Raw genomic sequence first — 19,701 nt, 5'->3', positions numbered from 1 at the left:
GGATAGATTCCTTAGTTAATTTTGGGCACCAATCTACTTCTCTAAATGAGAAGATAAAATAAATTAACTCTGGAAAATTTTCTTCTCCAAAGTTAATGATTCTTAATTTTTGGTAAAACCTTTTTAGTTGCTGTCATATTCTTCATTTTATCTAGCACATGCATCCATCATCATTAATTCATTAAAATAATGAACAACCATGTAGCCTTGTTAATAAACATAAAAAATATATAGTATTCTATGACAGTTGAATTCAGTGAGACAGAGTGAATTACATTTTTTCCCCATTTCCAAGCTGCACATCTACACACCTAATTACTGTTGTGTGAATAATTTCAGAGTGCCTACTAAGATTTCTAATAGCTATCACTGACTAGTAATCTGTCAAGGTATAATGCAGGATAATATGTTTTTACACAACACTGGTGAGGTTCTCATTAATTATTACCACCTATAATTGCTTGATATGAGCATTTATTTTAAACCTTAAAAATTATGTACAACAAAATAATGATTTCAAGTACCTCCAGGAAGTCTCTACCCAGAAGTTGCTGCATTAGAGTTAATGATGTATTAAGTCATTCCTTACTGCCTTTGTCTTTTTAATAGATGACATACTATTCAAATTAAAGTAGAAGTTTCTACTAATAATTATGCATCAACTGAGTCACATCTCCTGCCTTAAAGATAAGCATGTGATTTATTAAACAGACTTCTTTAGCAATATCTGGTATATAACATCAATATATTTATATGCCCTAGGAAGAAGAATTTTTAGTCTAGCATTATTCCCCAAAGGTGTTGCAAGTTCAGTCTACATGCATGTTTCTGTGTCTTATAGTACAATCAACTTTTAAGTCTCATAGTCAAAATCTGCCATTTCACATTTAATCTAAAGATTCCAAGCAGACCTCTCTTTGATGAAATATATTCTTCTTTTTTCAATATCTTTTTCTGTTTACTTTTCTTTTCTGTAGTGCAAACAGAGGGTCCAAATGTAAAATTATGAATGAAAATGATTGCTTCAACAATGGGATTTTGAACTTGATGGAAAGGAGAGTGGCTGAAAAAAGGAAATCTAAGCAGAAACAAGTGCATGGATCAGATTCTAGATCTTCCTTTAGGAAAGTAAGAGTGAAATAAATTGAAGTTCTGTCTTGAATGAGAAGAGGAAGTGTTTTGGCATGTGAGTGGAGAGAGGACTAATCAGAGTGACTTCTGTGTTTGTAAATTTGGTCCTTGAAGATTTTTGAAGTTGATAGACCCTTGGTGTTAGGCATCCCTTTTCAAAGGAAGCACTGGGGTTAGTGGAGCAGAGAGTCATGTGACTGCCGGTGTGGGCAAGAGAAAGAACTGCAGAGGGAGGAAGGCAAGGGCCGGGATTGTTTGCCAGAGTTATCTGCATTTGGACAGCATGCCCGTGGCCCAGAAAATAGCAAGATAAAATGGAGAATGCATGCTCCTGGCTCTGCAGTGGACAGTTGGGTCGTTTTCCATGGCTTGGGCAGTGTATGATACATCGTCTTATTTCACCACTGGAACTATCATTTAGCCATCATCATTGCAGAAATTGGAATTATGCAAAGGCTTTTCAAAACATTTCATGAAAATAGGTATTGCATATTTATTTTCATGAATCACATCTTTTGGACTGAGAGATAAATGATTCGACCAAGAATCTATAATAACAGCTGCCACCCAGGAGAGAGAGCAAAGCACTACCTTTGACAGTGGTTCTTAGTTATTGTGGTGGAATACTATTCCGTTTCTGCCTGGCTTGGCAGGAGGGCTTGAGCAGAGGAGTTAGGGCAGGAGGAAAAAAGAAAGGTTAAAATGTGTGGTGTTTTTTTTTTTTTTTTTTTTTTTTTTCTGGTTTCTGTGTCCTAAGATTACATTCAGAAATTAGTCGCATAGCTGTGTGGTCCTAGGATGGAATTCTTTTCATGTGCGTCTTTTTGAGGTTGTGAAATCACCAAATCAAAGAGCTTGTGCCCAAATTTGAATACAATTCAGGAATATGCCTTCAGATAGTATGAATTATTCACTTTTTCTTTTCCCCTTTCATTTTCACTTTATAACTTCTGTTTCTAAATGAAAATTTAGTGTTCATGCTTTTGATGGGCTAAAACCAGCTCATAATTTTGTTTGTTGATACAGCTGTAATGTTGTGTACATGATAATCATGTTATTCACTAAGAATTTGTTTTTTCATGTACTTATCTTTTATATACAGTACTTAAATTTTTGGTTTGTTATCAGACTTTTTTTTTTTTTAATTGTGAGGTCATTAAAAAGGGGATAGGTTAGTTTCCTAGGCAGAGTTAATGATCCAAGTTTATGACTATTATCTTAGTGCTCGCTCACAACATCCCTCGGCAGGATCCAATTGACTTAAGGATCCACTGCTTTCAGAATCATCCTCAACTGCCTAACTTTTCTTGCTTTTTACAGCTCAATGCAGACATCATTCAGGTGCAACTCCGACAAGGGAATCAAGAGAGAGTTTCACCCAGCTGTTTAGGCGTTCTTGTTAAAGTAGTTGCTCATAATGTATCCTTGTTGTCTCAGTACTCCAGGAACAATACTGAGGGAGTATTCTGGCCAAACTAGCAAGTGGTGGCACCTTTCTAGTTTCTTTGTTCATTAAGGGTGGCCAGTCATGACACCACTTGTCACAAACAGGAGAGATCTTTGAAAATAACTTGGAAAGCCTCTTCTATGAGAAGAGTACAATATTCAGGTGCCTGATGTGTCTTGTTATTGAGCAGAATAATTTAATTCGAGGACTTTCGTCACCTTTCAGCAGAAGTAAACTGGCAGTGTATTTTCATTTCCTAATTAGGCCATCTCTCTCTTTCTCTCTTTTTTTCTACTTGACTGAATCATAGATTAATTTGTTTCTGGTATTGCTTGTTTCTTGCCCTTTGTGATTGGCTTCAACTGTGGAAAAGCACCCTTTGTTCCTTAGAGTTCCTGTTGGCCAGGTTGCATTTCAGCAACTCATTAAAACATGTATTTATTCTACTCTGGAGCACATTGTCTGGCCAGCCATGAATTTATACTGAAATGTAACAGTAAATTGTGCTCTGTGGTCAAAAATGCCAAATGATACACACAGCAGCACAGAGGTTTCCAGCATAGGGTAGAATTAAAGAGCTTAGGACCAGTGCCGTGATTGTTGGCCGTATTTTCACAGTGGCCAGTTTTGTTACAGTGAAACTTGGAGTGAGCTTGAAATCACTTATCTCAGATGTTTGTGCTCACGACCACAAAGCCTCTGTGAAACACAGAACTGATCTTGTAATAAGCTCCAGCTGAGTTTACAAGCCTCTGAGCCTTTTTGAAAGCCTGTTTAGTTTAATGAGGGTTTTCAGATTTCAAAGCTCACACACCTTCACATAAAAACAGATGATTATGACCAAATTAGGGAATGTTGTTCCATGAGTGTTTTCCCCCAATATGTTCTCTTCTCAGTTGTCAGGCATTGTTTCGTTATACTTTTCACCTTCCAGGCATCATTTTTAAATATAATTTTTGGAAGTCTTATTGTATATTTTCTATTTAAGCAGAATGTTATGTTACATCAAAGAAAAGATGTTTTGTTTTTTTTTTTTGTTTTTTTCTCTTACACAGTAAAAGGCAAATGTGCATATATTTTTTTCTGGCCAATAGGAAAAGGTACAATCTGAAAAAAAATCGAACCCTCACTTTCTGCTGCCATGACAACTGTCCCATGAGGCTAGGCCTTCATGTTCACCCCTGTGCCCTTCTTCACAAGGCTCTACAACCTGATTCTGAATGGCTTGTTAATGAAGAGAGAACAGCCATGTCTATGACCTAGTAAGAGGGAATGTGGGAGAGAGGATATCCACGCCCTTCATGAATATTTATAATGCGGTCTTTTTTTTTTTTTTAATTTAGTCTTTTTAAATAATAGCTTTGATATGTGTTGTATATATTGGCATTATGCTATCTATTCTTATTTTTAAAAGTGTTTTGTGAGTCAGAAAGAAATATAATAATTAGCATGTGAGGCACTCAAGCCTTACTTGAATACAAAATCATCCATTCCATATACCCACAGTTTTACAGAGGCCTCTCTGTAAACAGAATGTGATGGTCAAACGTTAGCAATATAGGACCATAAAGAAACAGAATATAGTGATGCTCTTGAAGAAAGCGAGAGGCGTATGGACATGTTGACAGAAATTGTGATGAGGCGGCAGAATCCTTGTCTCCGAAGCCCCCACTTCAGTATTGCCACCTGGTCCTTCCACCACACAGCACGTCCACAAGACATTAGTTAGAAGACACTGTAAAGTTCGGCTCTTCTTTGGGGAAACACTTGTTGTTTTCTCTCTCTTCCTCCCCAGCTACAATTGTCTACTCACCCCAACTCAAACACTGTATCCCTTCAATTTTCTCTTTCCTATCGTGAATCAGAATCAGCTATTCATGGTTTTGGAAAGGATATGGTAAGAGCATCCATGCATTAGTTAATGTAGTATATTTTGAAGAACACTTGTGTTCAATCAGGGAAAACTCTTTCAGTAAAAGTTTAGTCCAAACTCTCAAAGTGAGGTTTAAGAGTTGTAATTTTTAATTTTGTAATGTTATTAAATGCATTTTGTATCTTTATATCAATGTAATCTTAGAATATACTCTTAGCAATTGAAGACATTTTTTTTTCTTTAACTGGCTTTTCTTGCAAATGCTGTTTACATAGAATTAAGTAGTCAAAAGGTTGGGTGGAAAAGATGAGCATTCTGTATTTAAAAGGCACATGAGGCTTTGAGTTCTACTCACAAGGAGTGTCTGGTATGGGATAGGCTCATCTGTTCCAAACAAATAGAAAACCATGAAAAATATGTAGAATGCCTGTTTTAGACACTGTCCAATGGGAATGCAGGACTGTGATCCCTGAGAGAAGAGAAACAAACATGGTAAGTACTATAGCTGTCTGAGCTTTCTGCCTGGATGCAGGATCCAGAGTGTAGTGTAGGGAGAGAGAACCTAAGAAGAGCCTCCTTGTCTGGCAGCACAGAAGAGACACAGATTAGAGCTCAAGGTGACCAGGTCAAAGGATTTTTAGGGAAGAAATACTAGAAAGGTAGGACATATACAGAGAAAGAGCTTCAGAAATCTGCTTAAAAGTCTGCTTGAGTATTAGACTGAATACAAATCTGTGTGTGTGTGTGGGGTGAAAATCTGTAAGTCAGAGGAAAGAGCAGCTGCTGGGAAGCTGTGAAATGAACACTTTCCAGAGCCCACACAGGGCTGGGAGACTGTTGAGTTTCTATCAGGCAAATGGGAGAAATTTCACTGAACACTTCAAGTATTCCATAGAGATGTTCAAAGAATTATATATTAATATTAGGGTTAAACTATCCCTAGAGGAAATACTACTCTAGAGCTGCCTTAACAATGCTTAAAAATAAGCCTTGAAAAGATAAAACTGATCTGTAATTATCTTAATATTTTGCTAAGACAAATATCAATGTTGTCTTCAAAGGAGGACAACAAAGTCCAACTGCTCACATTAATTCATAAAATCTGGCATCTAATTTAAAAAGTACACCTAGGTTCTACAGATAAATGAAATCATATGGTATCTTCATTTCTCTGACTTATTTCTGGCAGCATTATACCCACTAGGTCCATCCATGTTGTTGCAAATGGCAAGATCTCATTTTTTTTATATGACTAAGTAACATTCCATCATACACACACACACACACACACACACACACACTATATTTTATTTATCCATTTATTTATCAGTGGACACTTGGTTGCTTCTGTATCTTTGCTGTTGTAAATAATACTGCCATAAATAGAGGGTTGAATATATCTTTTTGAACTGGTGTTTTTATTTTCTTTGGGTAAATACTCAGTAGCAGAGTTACTGGATCATATAGCATTTCTATTTTTACACTAAATGAAATAAGTCAGGCAGAGAAAGACAAATACCATATGATTTCACTTATATATGGTATCTAAAAAACAAATGAACAAACAAGAAAAAGTAGATATAGACCCATAAGTGTAGAGAACAAACTGGTGGTTGCTGGAGGGGAGGAGGTAGGGGATTGGAAAAAATGGGTGAAGGGGAGTGGGAGGTACAGGTTCCCAGTTATGGAATGAATAAATCATAAGGATGAAAGGTACAGCATAGCAAACATAGCCAATCAAGGCATTATAATAGCATTCCATGGTAAGAGATGGTAGCTACACTTGTGATTAGCTTAGCATAACATATAGAATTATTGAACCACTGTGTTGTACATCTGAAACTAACTTAACATTGTATGTTAACTGTACTTCAATTTTTTTTAAAAGTATACCTATGAAAAAGCAGGAAATGTAGGAGGAAATGTTACATACAACCAGGATCAAAAGAGTTAATGGAAGTAAATGAGAAATGGTAGAAGTGATAGACTTAGTAGAAAAGAATTTTCAAGGATTTATGTGAAAATATGAGGTGAAAGACTTGTACAATGAAAACTCTAAAACACTGCTCAAAGACAGGAAAAAAAACCACAGACATTCTACGTTCATGTATTAGAAGAATTAATATTATTAAAATGTCCATACTACCCAAAGCAATCTACAGATTTAATGCAATCTTTATCAAAATACCAACATCATTTTTCAGAAGTAGAAGAAACAATTCTGAAATCTATATGGAACTACAAAAAAACTCCAAATATCCCAAGCAATTTTAGCAAGAAGGAGAACACTGGAGGCATATTTTCTGATTTCAAGATATGTTATAGTAATCAAAACAGTATGGAACTGGCTTGAAAATAGATCTATAGACCAACAGTATGGAACTGACCAATGGTCAGAGACTGATCTAGCAAAAATGGAGAAAAGACACAAATTATGAGAAAGTATTAAGAGACATCACTATAGACACTACAGATGTTAAAAAAGTGATAAAGGAATAATATTTTTAAAAAGTCTTTTTGCCTAGATAATCAGCAATTTGGATAAAATGAGTAGGTTCCTTGAAAGAAAACTGCCAAAGCTCACTTAAGAGGAAATTGAAATCTAAGTAGTGTTATCTAAGAGCTAAATCTTAGTAGGAAAATTCAGGCTTATATGCCTTTGCTGGAGAATTCTACCAGACAGTAAGGAAGAACTTACACCATCTCTATTCAAATCTTTAAGGATATGAAAAAAAAAAAAAAAAAAAAAAGAGCCTTGATCTGTTTTTTACTTCATTCAGAAATCATCCCAAAGTGTATCATAGATCCAAATATGAAACCCCCAACCATAAAATGTAGAATAAAACATAGGAGAATATCTGTGTTAATTTCAGTTATACAAAGATTTATTAGGTCTTGAACCAAAAGCATGATCCATAAGGAAATATTTGAAATAAGTTGGGCTTCGTATAAATTAAGAACTTTAGAAAACAATGGGTAGAGAATGAAAAGACAAGCCACAAACTGGAAGCAAAATCTGTAAAACACATATCTGATAAAAAGCTTTTATCTAGAATATATATAGAGAACTATTGCAGCTCAATAATAAGACAATTCAATTTAAAAAAATGGGCAGAGGAGTTGATCAGTTGTGTGCATGACGGGGCATATAAGCACAAGGAAGGATGCTCAGCCTCATTAGTCATTAGGGAAATGCAAATTAAAACTGTGAGATACTATTATATACCTGTTAGAATGTCTGAAATAAAAGCAACCAACATTACCAAGTGCTGTCAAAGATGCAGAGCAACTGGAACTCTCATACACTGCTTGTAGGAATGTCAAATGGTATAGGCATTTTGGCAATTTTGTATAAAGTTATCCAGATACTTCCATCCACCCCACAGAAATAAAAACTTGTGTTCACACAAAAACTTCTAAGTGAACATTTATAGCAACTTTATTTGTAATAGTCAAAAATTGGAACTAAAATGCCCCTCAGTTGGGGAATGGGTACATACACTTTGGTGTATCCATGCAATACAATGGAGCACTCCTCAGCAATAAAACGGAATACATTAATGATGCATACAACAGAATGGACAATTTCAGATTTATTACACTAAGTGTGAAAAAAGTCAGATTCAAAATTAGGTACAATATAAATGGGATAATATCATTTATATGACATTCTAGAAAAGACCAAATTATAGAGACAGAAAGCTGATCAGTATTTTCTAGGGGTTAAGGGTCAGGGGAGAAGTTGATAATAAATGGGCATGGAGAAATTTTAGGGGGTGATGGGAACTGTTCTATATCTTGGCTGTTTTGTGTATAGCACATATATGGTATGTAGTTATTATATACATTTGTAAAAACTTTCAGGACTACACACTAAAAAGGGTGAATTTTATTGTATGTCAATTATACCTTAATGAACTATTTAAAATAGCATAAAGGGGCATCTGAGTGTCAAATTCTTGATTTCTGCTCAGGTCATGATCTCATGGTTTGTGAATTTGAGCCCCACATTGGGTTCTGAGCTGACAGCGTGGAGTCTGCTTGGGATTCTCTGTCTCTCTCTCTCTCTCTGCCCCTCTCCTGTGTGCTCTCTCAAAAATAAATTTTAAAAATAGCACAAAAATACCAAATACTTAAAGGCAAATTTAGCAAATATATCTAAGACATGTGCAATGACAACTACAAAACATTTTTGAGAGAAATTTAAGAGACTAATAAATAGGGCAATATATCTTGTTCATAATAAAGTACAAGTCTCTGCATTGTTAAAATACAGTCCTACCCAACTGATCTATGTTTGTTTCAATGTAATATCATTGAAAGTCATTGCAGATTTTTTTTGTAGAAATTACAAAGTGATTCTAAAATGTGTATGGAAATTCAGAAGACCTATAATATCCAAAGCAATTTTGAAAAGAAAAAAAAGACCCTACCTGACTTTATGGCTTAGTATAAAGCACCAATAATAAGTATAATGTATTAATATGTAATCAAACATACAATTATATGACCCAGAAATTCTGTTCCTCACTATTTACTCATAAAAATTGAGAAACACTCACTAAAATACTTGCACATAAATGTTCATAGCATTATTATTTGTGATAGCCACAAATTGGAAAAAAAATACAAATGTCCATCTGAGGGTAAATAATTATCCTAGGTCCATGTAATGAAGTACTAGTAACTGATAAATAGAGAGGATTCCCAAAGGCAGTATGTATAAATGAGTCTCAAAAATATAGTGAGCAAAAGAAGTTAGCCAGAAAAGAGTATATAGTATATACTGTATGATTTCATTTGTATGAAACTCTGTAGCAGATGAACTATGGTGACAAAAAGCAAATCTGTGCATAGGGTCAACATTGTAAATAGCATCAACTGCAAGAGGGTACAGTAAAATTTGGGGGAGGTTGATGTAAATGTTTCATGGCCTGGGGTGCATGGATGGCTCAGTCGATCTAGCATCCGACTTTTGATTTCTCACTGTTCCTGGGATCGAGCCAGGAGTTGGGCTCTGAACATGGAGTCTGCTCAGGATTCTCTCTCTCTCTGCCCCTCCCCTACTCACATGCACACACTTTCTCTCTCTCTCAAAATAAATAAACATTTAAAAGAAACGTTTTCTGGCCTGATTGTGACTTTGGTTGCATGAGTGTTGATGATTGTCAAAATACAGACTTCTGTCCATTTTATTTGTTAATTATATCTCAGTGAAGTTGATTTTTAAAATAGTATATGAACTATTCATTGCTTTTGAGTTAGGGAAAATGGTATTGTACTTTTCCCTATAAAACAGTACTCTTTCCTCCTTGTACTCTAAAAATATTGTTGGCATGCCTGGGTGACTCAGTCGGTTGGTTAAGCAGTCAACTTCAGCTCAGGTCATGATCTCATGGTTCATGAGTTCGAGCCCCATGTCAGGCTCTGTGCTGACAGCTCAGAGCCTGGAGCCTGCTTCAGATTCTGTGCCTTCCGCTCTCTCTCTGCCCTTCCCCTGGTCATGCTCTGTCTCTCTCAAATAAAATAAATAAGTATTAAAAAAGTAATAATAATAAAATATTTTTATTACCAAAAAAGGAACTTATTTTTCTTTTAATTAGCACAATGAAAGCAGTAACATCATTTCAGCTCTTGTGTTTGCTTTAAGGAAGCCAACTTTTTTTTTTTTTTTTTAATTTTTAACTCTTATTTATTTTTGAGAGAGAGACACACAAAGAGTGCGAGTGAGGGAGGGGCAAACATAGAATCTGAAGCAGGCTCCAGGCTCTGAGCTGTCAGCACAGAGTCCAACGTGGGGCTCAAACCTAGGAACGTGAGATCATGTCCTGAGCTGAAGTTGGACACTTCACTGACTGACTGAGCCACCGGGCGCTCTGGAAGCCAGCTTTTCTAAGTGATAAGTAGTAGCAGTTTTGTTTTGTTTTTTAATCTTTACTTCTTTTTGAGACAGAGAGAGAGACAGAGTGCAAGTGGGGGAGGAATAGAGAGAGGGAGACACAGAATCCAAAGTGGGCTCCAGGCTTCAAGCTGTCAGCACAGAGCCCAATGCGGGGCTCGAACCCACGAACCGTGAGATCATGACCTGAGCTGACGTCGATGCTTAACCGACTGAGCCACCCAGGCGCCCCGAAGTAGTTTTAAGCTTGGTCACCAACAGACTCTTAAGCAAGAGGATGATCTGAATATACTTAATTTTAATTTATACAAAATGCGTCATTTGAATGTAGCCCCTAAATTTATTAATAAGAAAAAATAAAGAGGAATTCACAATACAATGTATTTATCTGCAGAAGATAACCACATTCTGGACATTTTTCCATAACAGTAGCCCCTTAAAATACACTTTTATTGACTTTAGTGTCAGACCCATCCTGTTACATGAACAAAAAAGACAGTATTCTCTCCTTGACTATGACCTTTCCCACTACATTACAAATATCAACTTATAAAAGAAATCATAATTCTTAATAATTATGTGAAAAAGTTGTATGTGAGAAAAGAGTCCTTTACACATAAAAATTAACTTAGGTTGTTTGATTGTTTTAACAGACATACCCAATGCCAGTGCAGATGGACCTACTCTTAACACTGCCCATGAGATTGTGGATTGGTAGTTTTATTAATGGTTTGAAGTTCGCTTTAAGATCCTTAAGGATGTTTCAACCCTTTGATCAAATAATTCTACTCTTAAAATGGAATTATACATTAGGACTGTGGTCTGAATTTAGAAACTTTTCTTGCTTTAGGAGGGAAATGGGAAATACAGGGAATAATATTAATTGTTAATATTATAATAGTAATTGTTACTGTTAAAATTTTTTAGGTTTTTCTCCTATAAAATATCACTCATTATATGCCTGCTATTGGGAGATAATCCTTGAGTAATAAACTCTTGGATTTATCCCTGTGGAGGGAATTTAAGCCTTATGTATTTATGTATGTATTTAAAACATAATTTAAGCCTTATGTATGTATTTAAAACAAATTGACTTTTAACTATTGTTCATAATCTATTTAACTTAGATTGCATGAAAATTAAATGCAATGTATGGGCAATAACAAAAAGGAGAGTTGGTTTGTCTCCTCTGGTGCTTTCCTGAGTCAGCCCGCACACAGAACATGATCAGTTTTATTGAGTTGTCTCATATTTTTGAATATGCCAAAATGGACTGACCTTTTTTTTTTTTTTTTGCAAGCAGATTGCAACAATATGTGTAATGGAATTGTAATAAACTGATTCCCATTTTTATGCTACTGGATTGCTATAGATCTTTTGAGAATGCACAGTTCTTCCCACCTATTATATTTCTTAGCCACCTCACTGCCAGGAGTCTCTCTAATTTTTATCTCATATTCTTCCATTTTCTTGCCCTCTAATTAGAAGATCGTTTGGTCCTTATTGCCCTTATCACATGTGATTTCTTTCCTCCTGACTTGGAGGTATGTGAGAATCAACTTTGCTATCCACTTTCAATGTTCTGGATACTTTGAACTTTTATAATTAGCTGTGTTTTTACCCTGACATTTATTTCGTTTCTATTTTAAATTGAGAAGGTTTTGACATCTAACCTATTGTGGTATCTGTATTTACAGTTCCCCGAATGTGGTTTCTATGGAATGTATGATAAGATCCTGCTTTTTCGCCACGACCCTACCTCTGAAAACATCCTTCAGCTGGTGAAAACGGCTAGCGATATCCAGGAAGGTGATCTTATTGAAGTTGTCTTGTCAGGTAGTACTTTTATTTCTCTATCCATAGATTAATAATTTCTATTTGAAGAAATTTTGGGCATAAGTTTTTAAGGGTAACAGAAAACATACGTCAAAATTGGGCCCAAAAGGAAATTTTGGGCTTCTGTCTACAGGAACTTTCAAAGTTTTTTCAGAAAAAGCAAACAGTTTGCCTTGAATTGGCTGTTTCTGCATCCAGTATTGTCCCACTTTTCCCAAATTTACAGTCTCCCCAGCCTCCCAGCAACACACAGGCGTACTTTCATTTATCACCTTGAATCATTTGGACAGCGGCAAAAGCAAACAAAAAAACTCACCAGCGGTGAAAGACAGGTGTTAGGGCCCCACATGTATGGAGGGTATGGAAGCCAGAAAATGACAACAGGGCTAGGTAGGAATCCATTGCTTTCATTAAGTCAGAAGCCTGCTTGCTATAAGCCAAGGCCAAGTTGGAAACCAGGGTTCAGGAGTTACAGCAGATGAGGCCATGCCATCTCGAGGAGCAGCTGCTCTCAGATAGAAATCTGCCCAGATTTATATTTCTTGTTTAGGATTTACAAGTTTCTAATGGGACTGTGTGTATCAATACAGAAAAACAAAAAACAAAACAAAACAAAACAAAAACAGTGTATTTCACTTAAAAAAAAAAAGTGCCAGGGGATCCTCACAAAAATGATCAGTGCAGCAATGTGAAGAGACCCAGATTTTTAATGTTTATTTTTGTTAAAATTGAGGAATTATTGAGAAACTCAGATTGTATTGCTCCTTTGTTTGTTATTTCTTTGACTAAAGGAAATCCATTGGCTTTAATGATTCTAGATTTTACTTCTTTAAGTTCCTCAACTTGTTCAGCGCCCAGGCCTCGGTTGCACTGATTAGAATTCAGTTGGACTTTGCCTGGATGCAGTCCAATTCACTAGGTCTTTGCTGATCACCTATCATTGTGTGACGTCCTGGGATCACCACATTTTCATTGTGTAGATAGATCCTATGAAACAACTTGTTTTGCTAGAAAAAAGTAATAATTTTCTTGTTTATAGGGTTGCCACTTGCTAAAGAAACCAAAAAAGAAAAGGCTTACATGTGTTTTTTTGTAGATAATGCCAACCACTTTTATGTTCTATGGTTTTTTCATATATATATTTTATTCAAGTATGATTAATGTCTAGTGTTACATTCGTTTCAGGTGTACAATATAGTGACTCAGCAATTCTGTACATTATTCAGTGCTCATGAGCACTCCCCACCTCCCCTTCCTGTGGCAGCCATCAGTTTGTTCTCTATAGTTAAGGGTCATCTTTTGTTTGTCTCTTTTTTCCTTTGTTCATTTGTTTCTTAAATTCTACCTTGAGTGAAATCACATGGTATTTGTCTCTCTCTGACTGACTTATTTCACTTATTGTTATACCCTCTAGATCTATCCATGTTGTTGCAAAGAGCAGGATTTCATTCTTTTTTATGACTGAGTAATATTCCATCGTGTGTGTGTGTGTGTGTGTGTGTGTGTGTGTGCGCGCGCACGCGCGTGTGCACACATGTGCGTGCATGTGCACATGTATTGAATCTTCTTTATTCATTCTTTCTTTATTATTTTTTTTTTTAATTTTTTTTTCAACGTTTATTTATTTTTGGGACAGAGAGAGACAGAGCATGAACGGGGGAGGGGCAGAGAGAGAGGGAGACACAGAATCGGAAACAGGCTCCAGGCTCTGAGCCATCAGCCCAGAGCCTGACGCAGGGCTCGAACTCACGGACTGTGAGATCGTGACCTGGCTGAAGTCGGACGCTTAACCAACTGCGCCACCCAGGCGCCCCTTCTTTATTCATTCTTAATGGATGGACACGTGGGTTGCTTCCATATCTTGGCCCTTATAAATAATGGTGCAATAAACACTAAGGGTGCATCTATCATTTTGATTTACTAGTGGAATCTAACTGGATTATATGGTAGTTCTATTTTTAATTCTTTGAGAAACTGCCATGCTATTACCTTTCTTGGACTCTTTCAGAAACCAGTGCACCTGGCCTCAAAAAAACTAGTGCTTAGACATGTCATTTTTTTCAGTTTCCTATTTCTGAGCAGTAGGGGCTGCCTGAAATAAATTATTCAGGGAAATCATGCCCTGGATCCATCCTCTCTATAATTCATATTAAACTCACAGTCAGACTGCTTCACAAATAATGTAATGTGTTTTATGAATCTTTTTTGCCTGTGGCAATGTCCAGAAATATATGAGAATTTTTAAAATTGCATTTCAAAATTTAATTTATTTTTCTTTCCATTTTACTTTTGTTGTCAAGTGTTTTATAGCAGTTCCAGGCAGATTGAATGCAAGCTGTGTGTGGGTGTGCTTGCACTGTTGAAATGGGCTGCCTCTGTGCATGTGATCTCTGTGTCATAGAGCAGGACCTGCTCTTGGGCACAGTGACCCGATGTGGCCCTCTGCATTGCTTCATAGCACCGAGAACTGCATTGTGCTTCTCCTCGCTGTCTTTGCGAACCAAAACCCTCATTGTGTTTACGTTCCGCTTCTTTTGTCATCCACCCTTTCCATTCCATGTTCTCTTCTCCATCTCCCTAGCCTTGATTGCTCAGAGGGCATTTAAGGGCAACCTTTTTTTTACCTGCTGCCCCAGCACCAGGCTCGGGAAGGCCTCTCCTGCTCTTATCAGCTATCTTGTTGGTATTTAAAAGGAACTGTTCTATAACAGCCGAGTTGCAGATTTGAACCTGGAGCCTTTCAACTTTTTTGCTCCACATAGTGTCACTTCCCCAGTGTCATTTAACCCTTAAATATACAATTATATATATTTTATTAAACATATATAATTACATATAATATATGTAATATATGTATTTATGTGTACACACATTCAATTATGTTTAATTGATGATCTCCAACATTTCCCCATTAGCTTCTTTGGCAACTATATTCTCCTCCCTCCTCTCCTACTCTAATGCTGAGCCTTGTAATTTTCTCGATAAATGTTAAAAATGATTTTTCTTTAAAACCTCCCCTACCCGTGTTACAGTCCTGGCTTTTCCCAGGCTCCTTTCCTTCCTGTTGTTGTCAGTCACCTGCAGCACAGTCCCAAACCTGAGCTCACCAATAAGACTTGGTCCAACTCTGAGGTCTTCACACCGGCACACCCCCTTCATCTTGCCTGTTGCTACCAAATCCACATCCTAGGTGCTGCCATTTGACTGTAGTTTTCAGTCACTAACTCCCTACCATTTTAGGATCATTTTTCTTTCTTCTTCTCTACCCACAGCACACAGGCCACCACCTGCATGTCATACATCACGTTGATGCAGTCTCTAGTATCTCATGTTTTCCTATACCCTAGTTGGGCCTGTTATAGGTGTCTATAATCTGATGTACATTACCATCCATTTTTGCCATTCCTGTTCCTGAGCCACACATGGCTGCTAGACACACAGTCCCCTGCCCCTGTGTCTCAGTTTATACTCATCTTTACCAACCTTACAACTGTTTGACATTTTCTTCCTCCCCCTACCCCCACATCCTTTTGTTACCATAGACCTAAGGTTCTCAATAAATTTGTATGAGTTGATTGATTGACTAGTGACTTTCACATTAGAAGTTATCACATTTCCAAAATTTATAAAAATATTGATTTGTTGTAAAAATATTATTTCTCGGTATATCCACAATAGTAAACTAAAGTTCAAGTCTCCTTGCTGTGCACTGACTTAGCCCTTACCAGAAATTAGTGCCTGTGATATGGGTACTAATAAAATATCATATCATATCATATCATATCATATCATATAATGCATTGCATTATAATTGGATACCAGGGAGCTCATATCACTAGCTCATTCCTGATCCAGTCCCTGAAGAATATGGAGTGCTGTAATTGGCCAGAGAAATATGCCATTTCCTGAAGGTGTGGTGAAGGATCGACTTCATTCAAAATGCAATGGGTAAAGGAAGTAAGAGAACCAAACACTGGACATCCCCTCTGCTGCCTTTAGACCAGTTTCAGAACATAAACAATGCTGGAAAATTTCCTCTTAAAGACTATAATTTTATTGTTAAAATTCATTTATCTAAATTTTCTGTTTTTCCCCATGAAAAATTAAATTTTACTCTGTAGTTCAACATAAATGTAACCTGGTTCTTTTCCACCAACAGGAACATGTTCTGACATAGGAGTAGAGTAAAATGTGAGAAAATATCGAAAGATTAATTTTGAAGAAGGTTATATACTTTTGTCTCTTCAGACAACATCAAGAATTTTCTATTGTTTAAGTCATTTTCTGCCAAGGTCTTTCATCATCTGTCAGTACTAACCAGGCTGCTTTTGGCTAATTTGCTAGTTTTCTCTCTCCTTTTCTTTTTGAAAAACAGGGCTTGTATGATCTAGTGTATTTAGACCCAGTAAGCCAGGAAAACATTGCTCATCGGTGGATGGGTTGGGTTCTGGAGGAAAAAAAAAAAAGAAATAACTACATGGAAGTTCCCCACCATGCACACTCCCACCACTGGCAAATTTTCTTTGTCTGCTAAGCAAAGGATTAGGATTGCTACCATTGTTATGGAGTAGGAAAGCACTACAAATGGAAGTTTTTCCTACTAACGCCAAAGTCAGGTTCAAGTGTATAGTACTGAACTATAAAACAAAGTTCATGGAATTTATCTGAAGCCTTTCTCGTGATGAATCTCTATCAAAGTCTGATAATTCAGCTGTAGCAATGCAAGTTAGTAATAGCACTGCATTCACGTGACTCAACTCTGTCTTTTTTGTTTTATGGAGGCTTGACCTCCAATAAATGTGTGTGTGTGTTTGTGTGTGTGTTTGTGTGTGTGTGTGTGTGTGTGTGTATTTATAGGTGGTTAAATGGAAAATAGATGAGGACTATAAGAATTTCTCAAGATTACAATTTTAAAGTCTTAGAACTAAATGTTGAAACTTTCCTTCTTTAATTAATGGTAAAACTCCATTTTTTCAGATATTTTTCACTAGTTTTTACAATAGATTATGCAGTATTATTTGTAACTTTTGCAAAGCAGTGTTTCCACATGTGGCTGGTTATTAGTTCCACACCATCTAGAGATGGGAGCCTCAGAAAGCCAGTGCCATAGCCCAAGCAGAAGGGTTGTGGGCCTATTTTCAGGCAGTGATTGAAGAGCTAAAAATGAAGTAGAAAGAATAAGAAATATTTTAGAGTTAAAATTGAAGAGATCTATAACCACTTGGATATAGTTGATGTAGGAAAATGAGAAAATGAAGAGGACTCTAATGAGAGCTTCAGCTACCTAAGAGTGATCACATGCTCTTTCCCTCACATCAAGTCTTGTTCTCAAGTGTTGTTCAGTGTGTTTGGCTCCTGTCCCAAGATGCTGGAAAACTAATTTCTCGGGCATATAGTACCATTAATTTCCTTTGTGATTTTTGTACAACTTGCATAATCTCTAGGATTGAGTGTTATTTTCTTTGTTTTTTAATAAAAAAAGAATCTTATACAGGGTGAAAGTATCATACAAGGCTAATAAGTACATGGATTCCATATTTTCTTTAGTCTGCTGGTAAAGTGGTATTCATAAATATTGAGTACAGTTCCCAGGGCCAGATCATCTGACTTCATATCCTTTCTCTATTCTGTACTATTTACATCTTTGTGAAGACATTTATGCATTCTGTGCCCCAGTTTTCTCATCTGTAAAATGGAGACAACACTAGCACCTACTTTGTAAGGTTACTGCAAACATTAAAAAGTTAACTCGGGGCACCTGGGTAGCCCAGTTGGTTAAGCATCCACCTTTGACTTAGGTCATGATCTCGTGGTTCATGGGTTCGAGCCCCACGTTGGGCTCTGTGCTGACAGCTCAGAGGCTAGAGCCTGCTTCAGATTCTGTGTCTCCCTCTCTCTCTGCCCCTCTTCCACTCCACTTGTTCTCTCACTCTCTCTCTCTCTCAAAAGTAAATAAACATGAAAAATGTTTTTTAAATAAAAATTAAAATAAGCTAACACACGTGAAGCACTTCAGAGAGTTTCTACACATAGCAACTGCACAATAAATGTTAGCTCTTCTGGTTGCTTCTACTCTTCACACTCTAAGCAGCCTTTCCTCACAATGTTCATTGTTGTTAAACATACCACAAAAGGGAATCCTGGTCTGATAACTTTGAAAGCTATTGTGTCAAACAATGTTAAAAGAATTATTTATTGCAGGACTCTTCAGAACTTTGGTGCCTGCTAATATGAAGCATAACTCTTGAAAATCTCTTCCCAAATTCACCGTAACACAAATACTTTTTTTTTCTTCTAAGTATATGGTGAGTCTTTGGCTAGCAGTCCACAGTGGGGATACTTCTCTGGGACAAACCCATGGACCAAAAGGTCTGAGAAGGTATATCCATTCTGTCTACACGTAGACCACTTCTCTCTCACAGAGAGTAATATTTGAATCATGGAGATATGGGAGTTAGGTAGAAAGAAATTTTTGTTTACATAATAGCAGCAAGCTTTTGAATCAGTTTACATAAGTAATGTTTCTTTCACAATTACTCTGGGAGGTAGTGAAATCAGAGATCTTAAAAGGTATAAAATATGCATTTTAACTTGCTCACATCCTACAGTGAGTAGTAGAGGGAATACCAGAATTTGAATCTAAGTGCTTAGTCACTATTAACATTACCTCCACTTCAGTTTAACCCTTTGATCTTGGACCAGTAAACAGGATTTCTTGAAGTTCTGTTCAGAGAATTCCTACCATGGTAAGTTTATATTTCAGGAAAATATTGATGGTATTTGTAACAACAAAACCAGTAATGAGCTACAAATTCCATTGACATGATTTTTATCACAGAACCCTTATCCCTCTCTTCCTCATAAAAAAATAACTGTTTAATAAAATATATAAACTGTGATCAGGTTAAGAAAACCTGAAGTCTCTTCTTCGTAGAGTTACAGTACAAAAATATGAAGTAATAAAGTAACCAAGCCCCTTCTTAAATAAGATCTCATGATACAATTTCACAACTCTGATCAACACTGAAATTGTGTCTGAGCATCACTATATTTAAGGAATCCTTATGACCATGTTTTTCTATTACTAGGATTCAGTGCATAAACCATAAGCCAGAAAAAATATATGGTAACAAAATTCTGGCAAGGTCCTTCTATCTTTTATAGGAAGTGTAAATTATTGATTTATATGGCACCATGCCGGTTATATCCATTTCTCACACATGTAAGATACTGCTTAGCAATGTTTTATACTCCTGTGAAATATGAGTGGAAGAGGAAAACCATGAGAGGAATACACTAGGTCACTGCTTTATTATGTCCCCAAGAATACATTATGTAGATATAGTTTTGTTTCTCTCCTTTTAGGAAGAGAGCATTAATCATGGGAAGCACCTCCCCAGTGTTAATACTGCTTGAGTAATTAAGGTTGTAAAAGACCTGGCCTTTCAGTACCCATTTTATATTTCTTTGTAGTTGGTTTGGACATCTAAGTTTTCCAGGCTTAGTGGTGCCAAT

The 19,701-nt window shown here is 36.5% G+C and overlaps 1 protein-coding gene across 3 annotated transcripts in view; it reads left to right on the top strand.

Moving 5' to 3' along the window:
* PRKD1 (protein kinase D1) overlaps nt 1-19,701 on the top strand; it is a 334,322-nt gene that overhangs the window by 177,060 nt on the left and 137,561 nt on the right. For all 3 annotated transcript variants that reach the window (XM_045450589.1, XM_045450590.1, XM_045450591.1), the window contains exon 2: nt 12,048-12,186. In XM_045450589.1, the coding sequence (XP_045306545.1) occupies nt 12,048-12,186 (139 nt within the window). The remainder of the gene's footprint in view (nt 1-12,047; nt 12,187-19,701) is intronic.

Source organism: Leopardus geoffroyi, chromosome B3 (assembly GCF_018350155.1).
Source record: "Leopardus geoffroyi isolate Oge1 chromosome B3, O.geoffroyi_Oge1_pat1.0, whole genome shotgun sequence".
Lineage (NCBI taxonomy): Eukaryota > Metazoa > Chordata > Mammalia > Carnivora > Felidae > Leopardus > Leopardus geoffroyi.
This window is presented reverse-complemented; position numbering and strand designations above follow the sequence as displayed.